We start from the raw sequence: 18,725 nt of genomic DNA on the forward strand, positions 1-18,725 counted from the left end.
CAAATTTGGTGGTCAAAGGTCACCGTGACCTCACGAAACACAATGAAATTGGCCATAACTCAAGAATTGATGATGACAATTTTACACAAACCTTGTAAGTCAGAGTAAGATAAAAATGATGACAATGAAGTGATGACATTTTCTGACACGGGCGTGACCTGCTACTTGACTTGGTGGAGGCATGCGACCTCAAGGTCATTTTACCTGCTTGGTGGGGGTCTTGGTCACAATCTTTCAAATAACAAATCCATTGAATGTTTATCAGGATTGTTTGTGCTGAACAAACATCTATATCACATTTCTTAAACCTCCACATATCGATATATATCAGCATTGGCATCAAGAATCCACTATCGCTAGGGCTATACTGGTGACCCCTTAAACAAAGCAATGTTGCTTCCTTGCATTTTCGCCTTCCTTTTTTAGGGCCGTTGTTAAAACGTGTCAATTCAAAGCAGAGCCAGTACAGGCAGCGAATGGGGGGGCGTGGTTAGTTGGCGAAATGTGTTAATCGCTGCGGTAATCTCCCGACGCCTGCCAGGCCTCGCTCCCTCGTTGCTCGCTAAAGTCGTTAGCTAGCAGACTAATTAAGAGACAGCCAGACAGCGTGCACGCCGGCTCTCTGGAGCCCTTTCCTCACACGGCTCGGCAGAGCAAACTCTCTGAATGACAATGAGACTGCAGTAAAATCTCTCTCGCTGTCGTCCTCGCCTCAGATGCTGGAGTAGCAGCGAGATGCCAGCCGATAAGAAAACCCCCATTTGATTTGTTTTCATCATTCATCACCTCTGTAAAAAAGAAGAAGAAAAAGAATCATCATTTACCAGGTCGGATTTATCGTACTGCGAGATGGCCTTATCTCGTTCTCTCACTGGCTGTGACTTCTCAGTAAACGAGGCTTGCCACTGCCGCGTGTCTATCTGGACGGGTGTTTTCTTTATTCCTGCGTGCTGCTGCTGGGCTCGGACACACTGTTGCACAGCTTCACCTGTCTGACCGCCAACCACCCAGTGTTCGCAGTGTGTTTCTAAAGTCCCTTTCCCACTGGACTAAAAAAAACCAGTAACACCCGCTAACATCTGGCTTTTGTCTTCAGTGAGAAACCTGACACCAGGGTGGACCTCCCACTCCCGCACCAGAGACCACATCACCCCAGTCCTTCAAAAGCTCCACTGGCTCCCCATACAGCAAATAATCCAGTTCAAGATTCTCCTCATCACCTACAAAGCCCTTCACAACCCTGAACCCCTTCATACCTTTCTGACCTCCTGCACCAACACGCTCTTAGATCTGCAGACGCCAACCTCCTCACATGTGTTTTACCTGTAAAACACATTTGACTCAAAATAAAACTCATCAAAACCCTCTTAGTTTGTACTGTTTCAACAATCACCAACTCTGGTTTGAGAGTTTGAACAGATGGAATAAGTACGTCCATGACATTGACACACCAGAAAAAGGCATACTTGTACTTGAATGGCGTACTTGTACTTGAACGGGAAAGGAGTCCACACATACTGTGTGTATATATATATATATATATATATATATATATATATATATATATATATATATCCATCCATTATCACCCGCTTATCCGGGGTCGGGTCGCGGTGGCAGCAGGTTCAGCAGGCCGACCCAGGCCTCCCTCTCACCCGCAGCACTTTCCAGCTCATTCTGGGGGATCCCGAGGCGTTACAAGGCCAGCCGGGAGATATAATCCCTCCAGAAGAAGGGTACAAGCTTAAATTTATCCTCTGAAAATGGGATATGCATGACTACAGCCACTGAGTCTCTGGAGCAACAGGGGGTTGAATTAGTAGGTTGAGGGCATTTCATATTCGGTTTGCACTGCTCATTGTAGGATTTAAACCTGTAACTTCTTGGGCATGAGGCTCCAATCTTAAATCAGATGTGGGAAAAAGCTCTCTTCCACACAAGGTTCTGATTAACCCAGGAGTGACTCCTAAAGTGGAAGTCCTTTTTTCTTTTTCTTTTTGTTTTATGACCGTTCCTGTGAAAATTGTTCCACTTGTGAGAGGCGGCCACCCGCCTGGTCTGCATTTCAATATTTCAGAGTCACTAAGTGGTGAGTTGCTAGGCAATGCAGCAGGGCAGCATGGGTAAAGGAGCATGATAGGCAGCTTGTAGCTGAGAGCGATCTGGAGGGATACAAAGCCCTGAGTTGGCCGCCTGCCCATTTTCCATTCATATTCCCTCTCCTCTCACACACACACACAGAACACTTAGCAGACTAGAGATGCTCTCACTACACATGTGCAGACACACACACACACACACACACACCACCTCCGTGTACACATACACATAGAGTAAACAGAGCACTTCCCCTGATTAAGACTCACAGTAAAGAGATGCTAATAAAACATGACTGCATGGGGGCCAGATACCAGAAGGTCCTCTGCTCTGGGATTCAGGTAGTGGCCAAGCTGACAGACCTGCCGAGACTCATGTGTTGCAATGAATAGAAGAGAAGAATTATCATCGTGCAGGAGTGGTCTACAATTTTTCTTTCCCCCTCTGCTCAGGACACAAGGCTCGCCCGTTAGCGACGGGGAGGACCAGGAGGATCTTCTCGGTGAAATGACCCTCCATTCCGTCCCGCTGACCCCCGAGGGACTGCCGTGTATCCTCGCTAACGCTGTGGAGGTGCACAGGCAATCACAGCTAGGTGAGGAAAACCAACCCCTTCTACGTTTGGGATGCATGGAAGTAGAATCTCAAGTATCTGTGATGGAGAGTTTCCAAAGTCAGTCGTTTTCCTGAGCACACTCCCAAAGAGTGATTTTATATATATTTTTATGCCAAGTATCTTTGAACCTCCACCTTCAGTCTGCCCTGGAGCTTCTGATTGTATCGGTTGGTCATAAATAGACCTTTTGTTTTGTTAATAAACTAAAGATGGAGTAACTAAAGATATAAGTAATTTAGTTTACAGCCTTTTTGGGGGGTGGGGGTTACTGAACTTGTAGGAGGAAAACACCAGCAGCCCAAGCAGACTAATCACAGCTCTTGCAGCGAGCGTCTTCATATCATCTCCATAGCTGCGATAGCCCACTTTGAGATTTGCATTAGCCTAATCGGCCGGCACTCTTCACTGCCAAGGCTCCTGCAGGTGCCCAGAAACTCATTGACCTCATGCTGAACCATAGTGGCCCTGCTGCATGAGTGTGAGTGTTGATGGACCTCCTTTTCTTTTAGATGAGCTGAATCCAGGTCAGCTCAGACGTATAAAATGTGATGCTGACATTACTCTTTTGGTCGTGTGTTGTCTCCCCCTCCAAGACTCTGTGAGGAGCAGTGGTAAAATCCCAGAGGAGGCTGTCGTGGATGAGGAGGCCATCTTGAGTCTCTTGGAGAACAGCCAGACCTTCCTCCCGCTTACCCAAACCGCCAACCACTCGCCCCTGTTAGGTATGTATCCATTTGGATCCACACAACTCTCCAGTCTGCTCACTTTCTTCTCCTTCATTTTGTTTAAATAACTATTTAAAACGTATATTAATGTGAAGCCTCCGTGTCTGTATCATGAATAGACTTATTTTTGCAAAACTCTAATGCACACAGATGGTTTATATATCTTTGGAACACTGACTAGCTCTATTTATTCACATGCAGGTATTTGCGAGGTGTTAAACAATTGTGGATAAATATATTCATAGTTGACAAATTGATAGACTTTCTAACTCATCTTATCCCAGAAAAATAAATATATGGCAATGTTGACTAATACCGAAAGCCCGTAAATAGATAAAAGTCTAGGGTTCAGAGTGTTAACACCATTCATAGCTTTAATTTGAGTGGTTTGTCTTTTAAATGTTTTGTTTTTGTTGTCTGTGTAGACAGCAGCCAGGACCAAGCCATCATCGATTTGCTGGCAGGGCTGGAGAACGATGGTTTCTGCGGAAACCCCGTTCGGCAGAATTCCCAGTCCCAGTCACTTCCTGGAGACAGGAGCTATCACTGCAACAGTGACGAGGAGGAGGAAGGTCCGGAGCTGGACAAGGTAGAGGCCGAGCTCAGCATGGTAATGTCCCAGGCGTGGGACAACGAGCCTCCTGAGAACTCACCGTCACAAAGGCAAGTTGGTCTCTGTCGTATCCGAGTGAGAAATTAGCAGAAATATATAGTTTTATGAAACCATCAGTTAGTTAGTTCCAATACATTTTCATCCATTTGTTCTGCCCTTGAAACGGCTCAGGGTCGTAACAAATGTTGAAAGAATATAAACATTACAAGTATAACACAAATGAGTGTATACAGTGGTAATAATGTGCAGATGAGACTGGAGATGGATATTTGCTCTTCCAACTGAAATGTGATTGTAAATTATCAAGACTGAGAGTTGGCCCGACAGTGATCAGATTTGCAGTCTTGTTTACTTATTCTATGATAGTAAGATTTTCATATGAATAAACGTTTCTATTACTTTAGTTTGTTGGCTTGTGCTTACACTTAATGTATATTTCTTTAACAACAACTTAACTCAAAGCAAGATGAAAAATCTGGACCTGAATGTCAAACAGCAGCTGATCTAGCAGAAATCTGGCTTGATTCTTGTAATAAAAAGGCCGGTGAGATTTGGATGAGTCTGTACGGTCTCTGCCCGTCTTATGAAATAGTAATGTAAGTAAATACAGCTTTAAGGTAAATTAGAAACAATAGTCCCTACTTTGTGTGTTCTCCTGCTTGAGTGCGAGTGGGAGCCAGCAGACACCAAGCAGCCTGCACTTTGTTCAACAATTGCTCCTCTCATTCAGGCCTGGGGTGAAGGAGCCAGACGACTGCTTTAGCGACGAGCAGCAGGAGTCCTCTGACGAAGACATGGAGTGGAGTGGGAATAACTCTCTGTTCGCCAACCTGTCCATCCCCCAGCTCGACGGGGCCGCAGACGAGAGCAGTGGTGAGTCACCTCATGCTGTGGCGTGCTGAGACGCCACTTGGATATCGGTCGGCTTTGATGCTTATCTTACATTCCCCCGTTGATGTTCCAACAAGGATATCAGAATACCGATCTGACTGCGGCGGCACAATAACAATCTCGGTTGACACGAGGTTCTGGCTGTACGATGTAATTTTGGCGTGAGGGAGCTGTGATTTAATACGGTGCAAGACTGCATTTTAAGACAGGATTGTAATTGATTCCCTGGAGTTATTGTCAATTAACTCTTGTCATCATGAGTGCACCTGTGTATGTATGTGTGTGTGCGCCATTTGCTCTAGGTATTTATTATGGCATCAGGCTTTTGTTTTAATAAGAACTTATATAATACCTACCACTTAAGATGAGAGAGATGCGGGACATAAAGTGTTTGTGTTCTGATTAAAACAGATTGTTTGGCGCTGTATTCACAAAGAATGGTATCGTACCGCTACTAGTTCTCCTAAAAAGGGGGGGGGGGGGGTCATCCATTGCTATGGATGACCTCATGAACTACTACTGTATGTCTACAGGGTGTTTGACAAGTGATCAGTATAAATATTTAAAATATATTCATTAGTAAACAGGCGCTTGAGGAGCAAATTATTAATACATGGATAAGATAGATTTAATATAAACTGTCTTACAGATTTTATACATGAAAGAAAAATATTGACTTGTCAAGTATTGTACTTGTGTGTCATACTTTGAGAGTTGGCAATTCAACATATCACATACAGTATATATACTATATACTCCCTTGATTCATGTGATAATTGCAGTTGGATATTATTTAATATGCACCTAATGAACTGTCAAACAACTGTCCAGTGTCCAAGTAGCATAGAATTGTGCCAACCAACATCTTCAGTGTTTATGGATTGGTTTGATTTGTTAGTGAGCAGATTGAGTTCTTATTTAATGAGCGCTAGTTTTAAAATGAATTCACAGAAGCGTTGAGATGGATTACCTGCAGCACATTACAGACTGAGTAGAACCTCTACATTCTCTCATACTTAGGATCTACTTTTTGCCACTTTTTGCAAAAAATCTTACTCTTTAAACAATAACTACGCAGCCTTAAAGTTAGAACCGACACACCTTATTTTTCTCTTAACTTAGCCAGGATGTTTTCCTGAAAATCTAAATAAATGTTTTGCTACTGGTAACCCTTATTCAGGAGCCTCTTTTGTTCCATCCACAGATTCATCCTTAACGGACAGTGGCTCCAGGACCCAGTCTTCTGTGATAGTCTCAGAGAAGATGCTCGGAAAAAGGAATCCCTTTTCCGGGGAGACGGTTCACCTGGAGCCACCTAATTCAGCAAAGATATTTCTTGAGCACAGACCAGTTCATGAGCTGGACACGGAGCAATCACTTGACAAGCACTTTCAATCAAAAAGCAGCCAGGACAGCAGTAGTGAATGTTCAACAGGGTTCAAGTTTAATAAAGAGATCCCTTACATCCCGCCAGTCAAACACCCCATCCCTTGCAAGTTATCCAGTCACCCAGAGGTGTCTCCCATCTGCGTAGACAAACAGAACATACGGCCCCTGTACACATATGACAAGAAAACCTCCATAGCTTTGGACAAGACAGACCTAGAAAGTTTCCCATTTGGTAACGGAATGGTCACCAAAAACGGGAAGAAGTACGGCAGCATAAAGAATGTAGAAACAAACTGTCTGTCCATTCTCCAGAACCATAGGACCTTCTCTCTCTGTTACTCAGAGCTGAGAAACTGCTCAGCTAAAACAGAACTGGACCTGAGCCAGAAGGACAGTAAAAGCCCCATCCTGAGGAACATCTCCTCAGCCCCTTTACCCATGGTGGATGATCAGGAGGAAGAAATGGGCCAAGACAGTGAGGAGGGAGATGTCGGTGAACTCAAAATCAGGTACGAAGACTATCAGGAAAACAAGACTGAGAGGACTATTGTGGCCCAGCAGGAAGCACATTACAAGTTCTTCCCAAGTGTCATCCTCTCTAACTGCCTCAGTAGGAAGAAAGCTGGGAGCAAAAAGCCGGCAGATCCCTGCAGCAAGCTTGAACAGGCTCAGCCTCGCAGGTCTAGGCTAAAAGTGTATAAAAAAGGGTTGGGAATAGCTGGACAGAGGAATAAAATAAGCATATTTGAAAGCTCTACTTCTGACAGCCAGGATAGCACGTGCCTCACCTCAACCATGCCTGCTTGTCCAGTGACTGTCGACACAGAGATGCGAGTTTTGGAGAATAAGTCAATAATAGAGGCAGAGCCAATTGAAGATGTGCCAATCAAGGAGGAGGAGCCAATCACAAAGGAGGACCCACAAAGTGGGGATAGGTCTGTAAGTGATCAGATGGAAGAAACAGAACCACTTTTAGAGCCCCCCATCACCATATTTTCCAGTTTTTCCTCAGAAGTTAAAGACTCAGCAGAGGATAGGTTAAGCCCATTTCATGATTTATCAGCTAAGGTCACCTGTACTAAACCTTCTGCGCTGCCTGGTAGTAAATACACCCTGAGAGCCAAACGGAAGATGATCTATGATGGCGAGGATGGAGACTACTCAGGTGCCACTCGTTCTAAAAATCCAGCCTCTGTCAAAGAACGGTTTAAGGACACCGATGTCCCCAGTGGGCAGGAAGTTAAACACCAGAAACGGTGCAGGAAGGAACCCCCTATCATTATCAAGTACATTATCATCAACAGGTTCAAAGGACAGAAAAACATGCTAGTGAAGATGTCCAAAGTGAATGCGGAAGAGCAGTTGGTGATGCTGACGTCAGACAAGCTAGATCAGTACAATAAACTAGCGCCTCTTAAGAATTTCTGGCCCAAGGTGCCAGAATCCGCTGCCGTCAAATTTCCGATTACTGAGCCAAAGGCAAAAAAACTACCCAAAAAAAAGGCAAAGATCAACTCCACAAATAAGAAAACAGTCTGCAACTCCTCCAAACCTCAAGTCAGACAGGGTGAAAGGGTCAAAAGGACTAAAGGCTGTCAGAGAGGTCCAATTATACCCTCTCTACAGACCCCTAGGCCATGCTACTGTGAGCGTGCGGACGACCATGACCTTGAGTATTCTGATGTCATGGTAGAGCTGGGCTACCTTTCTGATAGATCCCCAAGTCCTACAAACTCAACACCTCCTCGTTGTTGGTCCCCAAGTGACCCTCTCATGGACACCAAGACTTCAGAACAGCTGATAAACCCACTCAGTGACCCATGTCTTAGTTCTGCTTTTCACAAGACAAGTTCAACCAAAGGAGCACAAAAAAAGTGTCAAACTGCCAAACCTAAGAGATCCACAGACACTAAAAGGAAAGTAAGCAAGTCTGTTACTAAGCCGGAAGAGGAACCCAAAAAAGAGAAATCAAGACCAAGGAGTGGTGCTGCTCCAAAGCAGAGGAAGAAAGCTAAAGATAAAACAGAACGTATCTTCAACAGTTCTACAACCCCCACAAGACCGAGAAAGTCCCGCAAAAAGAAAACTGAGGAACTCAAAAGCCATGACTCAAGTGAAGACACCTCCCAGCTTCTTTTCCTGGAGGATGAGCTACCTCTGTCCGTGAGTTCCTCTCAAGACGTCCCTCCATTTCAGCAGCCAATGAGCACAGATTGCAACAGCCAGGGTAGTTCCCAGCCAGCATCTAATTCAGAATCTAACTTAGTAGCCCAGTCTATAGAACCAAAGGTTGAGGACTGTGAGACTTCCATCATGGAGGTCAACCAAAGCTCTTCAGTACCAGCTCAGCTGAAGCAGCAAGGTTGCCAGACCACTGTGGTAAAGTTAGAGGCTTCACAAGAGAAGTGCACGGCTCCTACATCTCCTCTTGCTGTTAGACCCCTACTGGAAGACGGTAAAGACTCCAAAGCTTCCCCACACTCAGGCCCTAAGAATGGGCAGATCCCCACTCTCTCTGAGACCCCATCTGGCTTGGCTGTCCTCAAGCAGCTTCTCCAGAAGAGGCAGCAGGGACAAGCTCTTCCTCTACAAGTGGTTGGTACAGACAGCCACTCAACGGCCATAGCTCAGGCCACAGCACTACTAGATCCAACATCCAAACCAGTCAAATCCAGAAGAGCCCCCTCCACCATTCCACGGAAACCCAGGGCCCCAAAATCTACCACCCCCAAGGATAAAAAGCCCAGAATCAGGAAAGGCAAAGCAAGCAGCACTCAGCCAAATCTATCGGTAAAGCAAGAGGGCAACATGTCCGATGACTGCCCAATCTTCCTGTCAGACCCAGGCCTGGACAGCTGCAACTACATAGAGGACAGCTTGTCACCTGAGCTCCCACACAACTATGCCTTTGATATAAATGCCATTGATCAGACAGAGTTTTCCAGCCCATACAGCGGCAGTCAGTTTGTCCTGACTGACAAGAATTTACCAGTTAAGTTCTTGAGTGACGTCAACCAGGAAGCTGTATCTGCCCAGACACTGGGCTTTGAGAAGAAACTTGATCGGCTATTTGATTCTGGGGAGGAGCTTCAAAGGGGCTCTGACTGGCACAAAGCAAGGCCCGTCAGCCCAGACCTCTTTGATAGACCCGAGAACGGGGAGTCTGTATCAAATCACCTCACATTCCTTGACTCAGAGAAAACCAAGAGCAGAGAGTGGGACTTCTCTTTAGGTAAAGCCCACACCCTCAGCCCCTTTCAAGACTTCCACTGTGAGAGAAAAGAGCTGCTCTTTTCCGTCTTCGACTCTGTCCTACCGTTGCCTTTAAGCTCTGCATCATTCGTCGACCACGAGGGCTCCCCAACAGGGGATCTTCTGGAGGGCATTGATGGACTTACTTCAACGACACCCAGTAGCTCTCCACGCTCCATCAGCTCACTATCCCAGGTGAGGGCAAGCCAGCTTCTGCGGGGAGCAGGAGGTGGAGCCCATGTCCTCAAGCCCCTCATGTCCCCTCCAAGTCGGGAGGAGATCCTCGGCACTCTGCTGGACCTGGAGATGTCGGAGGCCACATTCCAGGAGCCCTTCTGCAGCAACCCCTCTGATGCGCCAGGGAAACCAATGTAAGGCTGTATGCACCATCAGCACAAAGTCATTACTTTTAAGGCATATTGCATGCATGTGTGGACTAAATGTACAATGGGACCTGACTCACTGATTATCGCACACTTTTAGTCACACAGATAAGTTGTATCATATATTTCCGCATATAGGTAAGTTGTTGCTTAAAAGTACTCTGTAGAGTTTCTGTGTTGTAAGGACAATGTCATTCTTCCATATAGTTGACGAGGAAACACACAATACACTGAATGTAAATATAACTTTTAGAAATGGCAGTATGGGAATGCTAAAGATGTGTTATAGAAGCAGTGTTGTCAAAGGTTATTTTTGGGGAGTTTTTCCTGATTCGATGTGAGGTCCTGGGACAGGGATGTCGTATGTGTACAGATTGTAAAGCCCTCTGAGGCAAATTTGTAATTTGTGATATTGGGCTATACAAAATAAACTGAATTGAATTGAATTGTTGCTTTTCCATAGTTTGTCCACTAACCAGTAATGGTAAACTGTACGGCTCAGTACTTCCGGTCACATATTCTTCAATAACCTAATTTAGGGAAATACATTAGAATGTCAAAATGGATACCGATACATTTGGCAGATTTATTCTCACACTCAAATATACAGACATAACACATTCCAGTATTAGTCATTTAATAAATTACCAGATTTTTGCTAAGTTCTCCACTTCTGAAGTTGTAAAGCTGCAGTGATTAATGAAAGACTCCTCTGTGTTCTATCCAGGGAAGTTGGCGGCCGTAAGCTAACAGTGCATACCAGGCTGACTAAGGAGCTAGCAGAGTTCAGTGGAGACCTGTGTTTGGAGGGCCTCCATTTCTGGAAGACAGCCTTCTCAGCCATGACGAACCCTGCCATCACGATAACCTCATCTCCCCAAGCATGGGGAGCTCGGGCCTCAGAGGAAAGTAAAGACCACACCGAGCTCAACTTAACCTCAGCCAGTGACAAAAAAGTAATCCTTCTTCCCTGCAAAAACCCACCAAGCAGAGAGCGTGTGCAGCTGTGGCTGGAAGCCAGGAAACAGTACGAGAGTTTACAAAAAGGGCTGCTGAAGAAGGGGAGGGTTGGGCTGCACGTGGAGGGGAACCCAGAAAGAATGGAGCAGCCAGCTGCTCCCAGCTGTCCAGCCGTGAAGGTGGAGCTGTGCGAGAGATTTTCCAGTATCAGGACGCAAAGGAGAAAGAAGTGCAACCTGTCCTTAATCATAACTCCCACGAAGAACACAGGCTCTCATTGTAAATCCACAGCGGTGAGTCCAGTGTCAGATGAAGGCGGTGTGGATATTGAGCAGCAGGGCAAAGAGAACGACGATCATGACGATAAAACCCTCTCTCCAGAGTCCCCAGAGCTGCCTCCCTGGCAGCAGTCCTGTCAGACCAGTCCCTTAGGGCCGGCTCGGCTCGGCGAGAGCCGGCAAAGGGAAAACTCTCCAGAACTGCTGTCACCTGGGCTCTCTAACTCCCTGGAGAGAGTCAGGGAGAATCCCAGTCCTTCGCTCCTCCATTTCAGTCACAGTGAGGAGGGGAGGACAAGTCCCCATCTCCTTCACAGCACCCCCTTTTTGAGGAGGAGGCGGAGAAGCAAGGAAGATCTGGAGCCAGTGTGCAGCACGCCCATATCTGAGGGTAGGAAAAGGTTCTGCCTGTAATCTGTGTGTCAGGAATTTATCCTGGCTCATTTATTCGATTGTTTCTGAATGTTGTCTTCCCGTTTCTTATTCCTGCTGCAGAGGATTCTATTTCTCAGAGACTCCAGCAAAGGAGGAGAAGCCAAGCGGACCCACTGAGACGAGTGTTGCTGACCACACAGATGAAGGTCAGACCACAAGTGTCGCTTCTTTTTTATTTTTTAGACCTCTCGTCAAATAGAGAACTTAAGGATACCTGAGCTGAGCATACAAAATCATATGTACCGGATGTTATGCTTGTTGAATTTAGCCATAATGTTTTTTTTTTGTACTCTTTGTCTTCAACAGAACCAGTTTGCTGCTTTGAATGTGCCAAAGAATGATAACTCTGAGATTGAAGGGCCCAGCATAGCCAACTCATACGGTTTCAAAATCAGCATGCAAAACCTGCAGGATGCCAAAGCTCTGCATGAGGTGAGCCACCCAGGCCTTTCCCCAGACTCCATCTATTCTTGCACATGACATTTACATTTAGAAATATCAATATCAAAATTACATATCAGGATTTATTAAAAAATATTTTATGTGCAGTTGTGCCTCAGCTGATACCATGACGGCTCACCATTGCTGGTTGTCATAGTAACCCCTTTGTGGCTTCTGAATGTTCCATGTGCGCAGCAGTCAAACAGTAATCATCAGAACAAGCGCTCTAAAGATTTCTTTGTACATCGAGCTAAAAGAAATGCTGGCACATCTGGGACCTCACAGTCTAATGTCATGTCTAATGCTCACACCAAACGCAAAGCGCAGGCTTGCCTGCCGGATCGTTTGTGTTAATTCACGTGGCCCGAGGCTCTTCTGAAGATGACCAAAGATTATTTTTCCACGTCTGCAGTTGTTGCAGCACCCATTTCCTTTGAGTTGTCGGACAATGTTGTCAACATCCAAACTGAAGCATTTAGGAGGAGTTATGCTGTTATGCTTTTGTCATTTTGTTCCCTTTCCTGTGTGAACACACAGTGGACTCAAAAGCCGGCTTGTAAATAGTTTAAATTGGTGTTTGCTGAAGATCGACAAATCCAGTGGCTTCAGATTGATTTCCCCTGTTGGAAACCAACATTGCCTTTTTGTCTTTTCCCGCCTCAGGTCCAGCACCTAACACTGATAGGCATGGAACTCCATGCAAGAACCCGACGTGACCTCGAGGCTGACCCCGAGTTCGATCCCATATGTGCCTTATTCTACTGCCTCAGTTCTGATGCTCCCCTGCCAGATGTCGACAGCACCCAGCTGACAGGCGCCATCGTGGTGGACAAAGACCATCAAAGCGGTAATAAGTAACAATATTTTAGTTTTTTTATGTATATCTTCCTAAAATGAGATTTAACCATATATATTGTATGGCATATTTTACAAAGCCCTACTGACAAATCTGTTACCAAACAACCTCAGCAGGTCACAGAGGAACAGCGCCCCTGCTGGTCAGGTCGGGCGTCTCTGGCCTGCAGGTGACATATGCCACAGATGAGAAGGTGCTCTTTCAGGAGCTGATCACCGTCATGAGGAGGTGTGTATGTGTGGCCCGAGCATGTGGTTTCCGCATTTTCTTCGCATACTGCTCAAAAGCATTATTTTGGGTCATGAAATAATCACCCGAGCTGCACATCTTCGCCAGTTGTAAAAATAAGCGTGGCTGTGTTCTGTCAGGTTCGACCCAGACATCCTGGTGGGCTACGAGATGCAGATGCGCTCCTGGGGCTACCTCTTCCAGCGGGCTGCAGCGCTCGGCGTGGACCTGTGTCAGCAGCTGTCACGAGTGCCAGGTAGGGCCCCCTGTCACCACAGCTGCTCCTCTGAAAGTTAACAGGAAGCAAAGGCGATCTTTCATACGGCCAAGTATTAATTCATAGAACATTTACAGGATTTTGAAGACATAATGATCGATGTGATTAGTTTGATTGTATGCTGCTGAATGTCAATATGCCCCATCAGACTGATAGACTGATGCCCTTTTGTTTTCTTCTCCAGTCAGCGATCGTTTTTGAGCAATCCCTTATTCATCATTAAATCCAGGTTGAGTGTGTGTGTGTGTGTGTGTGTGTGTGTGTGTGAGAGTGAGTGTGTGTGTGTGTGTGTGTGTGTGTGTGTGAGAGAGAGAGAGTGTGAGACTAGCTGAATAGAGAGCCTCTGGCAGCTCCCCTCCTCCTCTGTAATTGTCTGTCTGGCTCTGTGCTTGTCCTCAGGTGACTCCAAAGAGAACCGCTTCGCCGCAGACAGAGACGAGTACGGAGCCGACACCATGTCTGAGATCAACATTATCGGGCGTGTCACCCTCAACCTGTGGAGGACGATGAAAACCGAGGCAGGTGTCCCAGCATGACCTCCACCCAACTCCCACACACGCACATCGGCCATCAGCGCTAAAAGTTTTAGCTTGTGACCTACTTTCTCTCATTCCTCTGGGCAGGATTCTCACTACTGTTGTTCTAGTTCCACTTGATTTAATTTTTTTATATATATTGGGTGCTATTTAATCCTTTTATTAACAGCTGAACAAAAATATGGTGTGGGGAAATGCAACAGTTGGCAAAAGGGTTTGAAAGATTTGGGGGAATTTCTACCCAATTTCAGAGACATTCCCAGGGGCATTTTCTCAAATTAAATTAATTAAACTGTGTTTATGGCCACTCAAAGAGCCAATTAAAATAAAAGGATATCCTACATATTATTGATTTTTTAATCTTGGGGAAATACTGGATACCTTGACCTTCCCGGGTGTCTAAAAATCCTTGGGCTGAATGTCTCCACAAAGGCCATAACTTGTGAGTAGTGGTCACAAGTAGACAAACGTAGGAACCACTGTCATAAAAAAGATTCTGCATGCCGCTTCAGACAAGGAAAGTCTGGGCGTGTTAAAAGTTGTACACTTTGTCGGTATTAACTGAAAATCTTCCGCCTGCTTTCACCCGTTATTGTATGAAATGGTGTTTGAGTGTGTTCACCCAGACAGAAATGTTTAATTCGAAACACACCATCAACAAGTGAGTCGAGGTCTGAGTGGCATGATGAGCAGTCGTGGAGGAGCTACTTTGAAGAAATTGTCTAAGAATTATAATTTATTTTCATTTCCCCCCCCCAGGTGACGTTGAACAACTACTCTTTTGAGAATGTGGCGTTCCATGTACTTCACCAGCGCTTCCCCCTCTACAGCCCCCGCACATTGTCCGACTGGTTTGACCACAACACCGACCTCTACAGGTGTGTGTGTGCCCATACCAAAAACACTTGTCACAAATTATGCAATGATAATCAATACATTCAGCAGTTGAAATTCAAACTTGTACTTGTGTTAGGTGGAAGATGGTGGACCACTACGTGAGCCGCGTGCGCGGTACCATGCAGCTTCTTCAGCAACGCGACATCATCGGCAGAACCAGCGAGCTGGCCAGATTGTTTGGGATTCAGTTCCTTCACGTTCTGACACGAGGATCACAGGTACATGGCACATTTTGGGACGCTGCGGTTGGTCCACAGCTGCCCGCTCTGTAGCCGCAAGACCCCGACACGCTATTTGGAGTGATCAGAGCGTTTTTATGAATGGGACCTCGGTACATGTGCTGGCTATATGATTGCTTTGGTTCCCACGAGCAAACGTCTAGCTACGCTGCATTCTTATATTAAAGCTGCTTAAAACTGTATCGGTCAAGAAACATCTCGGTAATTAATTGATTGACAGGCAATTTGGTTTAAAAACCCACGATCCCCAGGAGACGAATGAATAGTTACTGACAGGTGATTGCCTGAATTTTCATCGAGCTCCAACATCGGTTCGTCTGTCTGGTTAAATTCTCTGCAAGCCAGAAGAAGCTGTCACACCCCTGATCCATATGAAAGGTTCTGACTGGGATAGGGACCACGGAAAAAAACGTGATAAAGACACCGTGACTGACTTGTCACCGTATTTTCCGCACTATAGGGCACACCGGATTATAAGTCGCACTGTCAATGAATGGTCTATTTTCGATCTTTTTTCATATTTAAATTAAGCGAAACAAAACAGTCAGTCAAACTTTATTAAACGTGTTCACAATAACTCTCAACATTGTTCAAACGTTAATGAGCATATTCACAATAACTCCCAACCTTGTTCAGTTGTAACACGTAAAAAAAACAGTCTGATACCGCTAAATCAAATGTTAGCGTAACTCTGTGTGGTCTTCTTTACTTGGCGCAGGTTGATTCATTAATGTTGAATTCTCTCGCAGCGGCTCTATTCCCATGTTCTACTGCGTGACTGAAGCCTTGAGTTTGAAGTCCGCGTCGTAAGCGTGTCTCTTGACAGGTGCCATTTTGGGGTCCTTATACACACACTGTAATATTATGGCAAAGCACAGTATGTATTACTCCGCGACGCTCCTGACTACGGTAGCCGTGAAGGGGCGTTCACACCAAACGCGTTGCGAATCTTTCGCGCGTCTGGATCCCATGTAAAGTCAATCGCCGGACGTTGCGATAGACGCGTTTCGCGCGTTGCGAAATTTCGCCATAGTTGAAATATTTCAACTTCCAACGCGAGTTGCAAAAGTTTCGCAACTCGCCAGCCAATCAGCGTTGAGATGCTCCGCCCGTTGGGCTGCTGCTGCTCTGGTAACAGCCAATCAGCGTTGAGATGCTCCGCCCGTTGGGCTACTGCTGCTCTGGTAGCGCTGGAAGCGGAAGTTATCGAGGCGGAGTCGGTGAAATTCCCCGAGCTGTGTGAGCCTACGGGTGATGTTATAAACCCAGACACGAGGGCGTTAGATGCTGACAACTTGACTGGCGAATAAACTGACGCGAGTTATAAAGCCGTTTGGTGTGAACGCACCATAATGCTGCAAGCGGTGCGGCTTTGTAGTTTACCAAAGTCGACTAAAACATTTTGACAGAGCGCCGTGTACCACACAAAATCGCTTTGAGGTCAGTAAGCACAACCAGAATTAATTCATATATAAAGCGCTCCGGATTATAAGGCGCACTGTCGTTTTTTGAGAAAATTAAAGGCTTTTAAGTGCGCCTTATAGTGCGGAAAATACGGTACTTTAAAGATTGACAGTCGCGCTCGCATTGATGAACTCTCGCAAACTTATCACCAGCTCCGCAGAGCTTTTTAGCCTCCTTTACGCCATTGTTTTGGTGTTACGGCTTTGAACTTTACTGTTTTGGTTCTCTCACATAAAGAGCAAAAAAATGATTTGTTAAAATTAGTTGGTACTAGTTTATGTAAACACGGGTCATATTTTGTTTTACAGGAAGAAACAAAATGATTACATTTTCATCTAACGATACTTAAAAAAAGATTTATTTTGCATACATTGTTGAATATGTGCACAATGTGACCTGGGATGTTAAAACGTATTTTTCTTTAATCTTTCCTCTTAAGTTTCTAATTTATTCAATGTTCTTCCTGTCTTGTCCCTCCAGTACCGCGTTGAGTCCATGATGCTTCGCTTGGCCAAGCCGCTGAACTACATCGCTGTGACGCCCGCCGTCCAGCAGCGAGCCCAGCAGAGGGCGCCGCAGTGCATTCCTCTAGTGATGGAGCCCGAGTCACGCTTCTACAGCAACTCTGTGATTGTGTTGGACTTCCAGTCACTCTATCCCTCCATCGTCATCGCGTACAACTACTGCTACTCCACCTGCCTGGGCCATGTGGACAGCCTGGGAACGTAAGCATGCAGCGGGGCCCCGGCACGCATCCAACTCGCTTAGCTTGCACGTCTGCCAGGAAAGGCTCCTTCCGGCGCCGCCTTCCCCTCCCCTCGTTATTTTTAATGGAACCGACACGCTGAGAGCTCTGCATGGTGTTCGCAGCTAAGAGCAGAGAGCGCTGAAAGTTGGGATATATTTCAGGCTTACTGTAGTTGCATAGCAACAGCAGGAGCCATGAGCACTTTATTATTTTTTTCCCAGCACGCATATGTCTGCCACTCCGAGGTGGCTGTTCATGCTCTTCAGTTCCCAGCAGAGTAGAAAGCGACAAATTAGCTCCAGGAAATCAAACTGCAATGCTGAATTTATTTTTGTATTTGTTTTTAACCATTTTAAACAATACAGTTCGGTATTTTACATTGAATAATTCAACCTGTCATTAGCTTATTGCTATAACAGCCTTACAGGTTTTGTAAGAAGTGACTGACACTAGATATTTGAGTTTGTACTGCGTTTATTTAAAACTCAACCTGCGTTTGTAGAAGCATGCTCGTCACTTGTTTTTATATTTTAAGACATTGTTGAATAGCTGAACCAAAGCAGCTTCGGGACTTTAAGTAGGAAGTCAACCCTTCAGTCCTTCAGTTTGTCATTCCTCGGTTTAATTGCTTATACAAGCGATCAGCAATTCCTCGACGACACTTTTAATATTTCATGTTTTTATCGTCAGTCAAACAAGGCAATATGAGATTGTGTTGCTCGTCCCCCCACAAAACATAAAGCAGGGGCCACTCTTCTAAACGTGTGACTTTATTTTATAAATAGTAACAGAAACAAACTAGAAAACAAAACACAAGTAATAATAACAAGAACACGGGCATAATTTAATTACATATGAAGCAGTTGTTCTTTCAAAATATTATTTTATATATATTAATCTTTCCTCCACTGCGAGGCTGCCACGCTCAGATGCTGCCATGCTGCCAGCAGCGCTTTGTGACAACGGAGTACGGATAAGGGATGAGACTTGCCTCTCATTGACATTCACACGCCCGTGTCTCTGTTTCAGGCCCGATGAGTTTAAGTTTGGCTGTACCTCCCTTCGGGTTCCTCCCGAGCTCCTCTACCAGCTCCGCAACGACATCACCGTGTCACCCAACGGCATCGCCTTCGTCAAGGTAAGGCACCCTCTGCCCTTCACTCTGAAGGAGTTGTTACCTCTGCGTTGTCTTTGGAAGAAATCCCACTTGGGCCCCCCCAGTATGAATCACTTGTCTGAGTCCTCCATCAGTGCAGCTGTATTAAGGTTCATTAGCTGCTGCATGTCCTCCCATTCATTCTTTTCACTCATTCAGTCATTGCTCTACACTCCGTGTCCCCGGCCCCAGTCTCATTACGTAACACACACACACACACACACACATCACAGTGAACACCGGT

General features: G+C 45.6%; 1 protein-coding gene across 3 annotated transcripts in view; it reads left to right on the forward strand.

Annotated features, from left to right (window-relative positions):
• rev3l (REV3 like, DNA directed polymerase zeta catalytic subunit) overlaps positions 1-18,725 on the forward strand; it is a 60,677-nt gene that overhangs the window by 36,288 nt on the left and 5,664 nt on the right. For 2 of the 3 annotated variants that reach the window (XM_034528418.1, XM_034528420.1), the window contains 16 exons: positions 2,550-2,692; positions 3,307-3,435; positions 3,864-4,101; positions 4,782-4,924; positions 6,147-9,954; positions 10,694-11,595; positions 11,700-11,785; positions 11,946-12,071; positions 12,744-12,927; positions 13,050-13,164; positions 13,305-13,420; positions 13,841-13,959; positions 14,737-14,855; positions 14,951-15,092; positions 17,058-17,302; positions 18,355-18,463. In XM_034528418.1, the coding sequence (XP_034384309.1) occupies positions 2,550-2,692; positions 3,307-3,435; positions 3,864-4,101; positions 4,782-4,924; positions 6,147-9,954; positions 10,694-11,595; positions 11,700-11,785; positions 11,946-12,071; positions 12,744-12,927; positions 13,050-13,164; positions 13,305-13,420; positions 13,841-13,959; positions 14,737-14,855; positions 14,951-15,092; positions 17,058-17,302; positions 18,355-18,463 (6,724 nt within the window). The remainder of the gene's footprint in view (positions 1-2,549; positions 2,693-3,306; positions 3,436-3,863; positions 4,102-4,781; positions 4,925-6,146; positions 9,955-10,693; positions 11,596-11,699; positions 11,786-11,945; positions 12,072-12,743; positions 12,928-13,049; positions 13,165-13,304; positions 13,421-13,840; positions 13,960-14,736; positions 14,856-14,950; positions 15,093-17,057; positions 17,303-18,354; positions 18,464-18,725) is intronic. The other variant, XM_034528419.1, reaches the window with a different exon arrangement.

This window comes from Cyclopterus lumpus, chromosome 24, assembly GCF_009769545.1.
Source record: "Cyclopterus lumpus isolate fCycLum1 chromosome 24, fCycLum1.pri, whole genome shotgun sequence".
NCBI classification, from domain to species: Eukaryota; Metazoa; Chordata; class Actinopteri; order Perciformes; family Cyclopteridae; genus Cyclopterus; species Cyclopterus lumpus.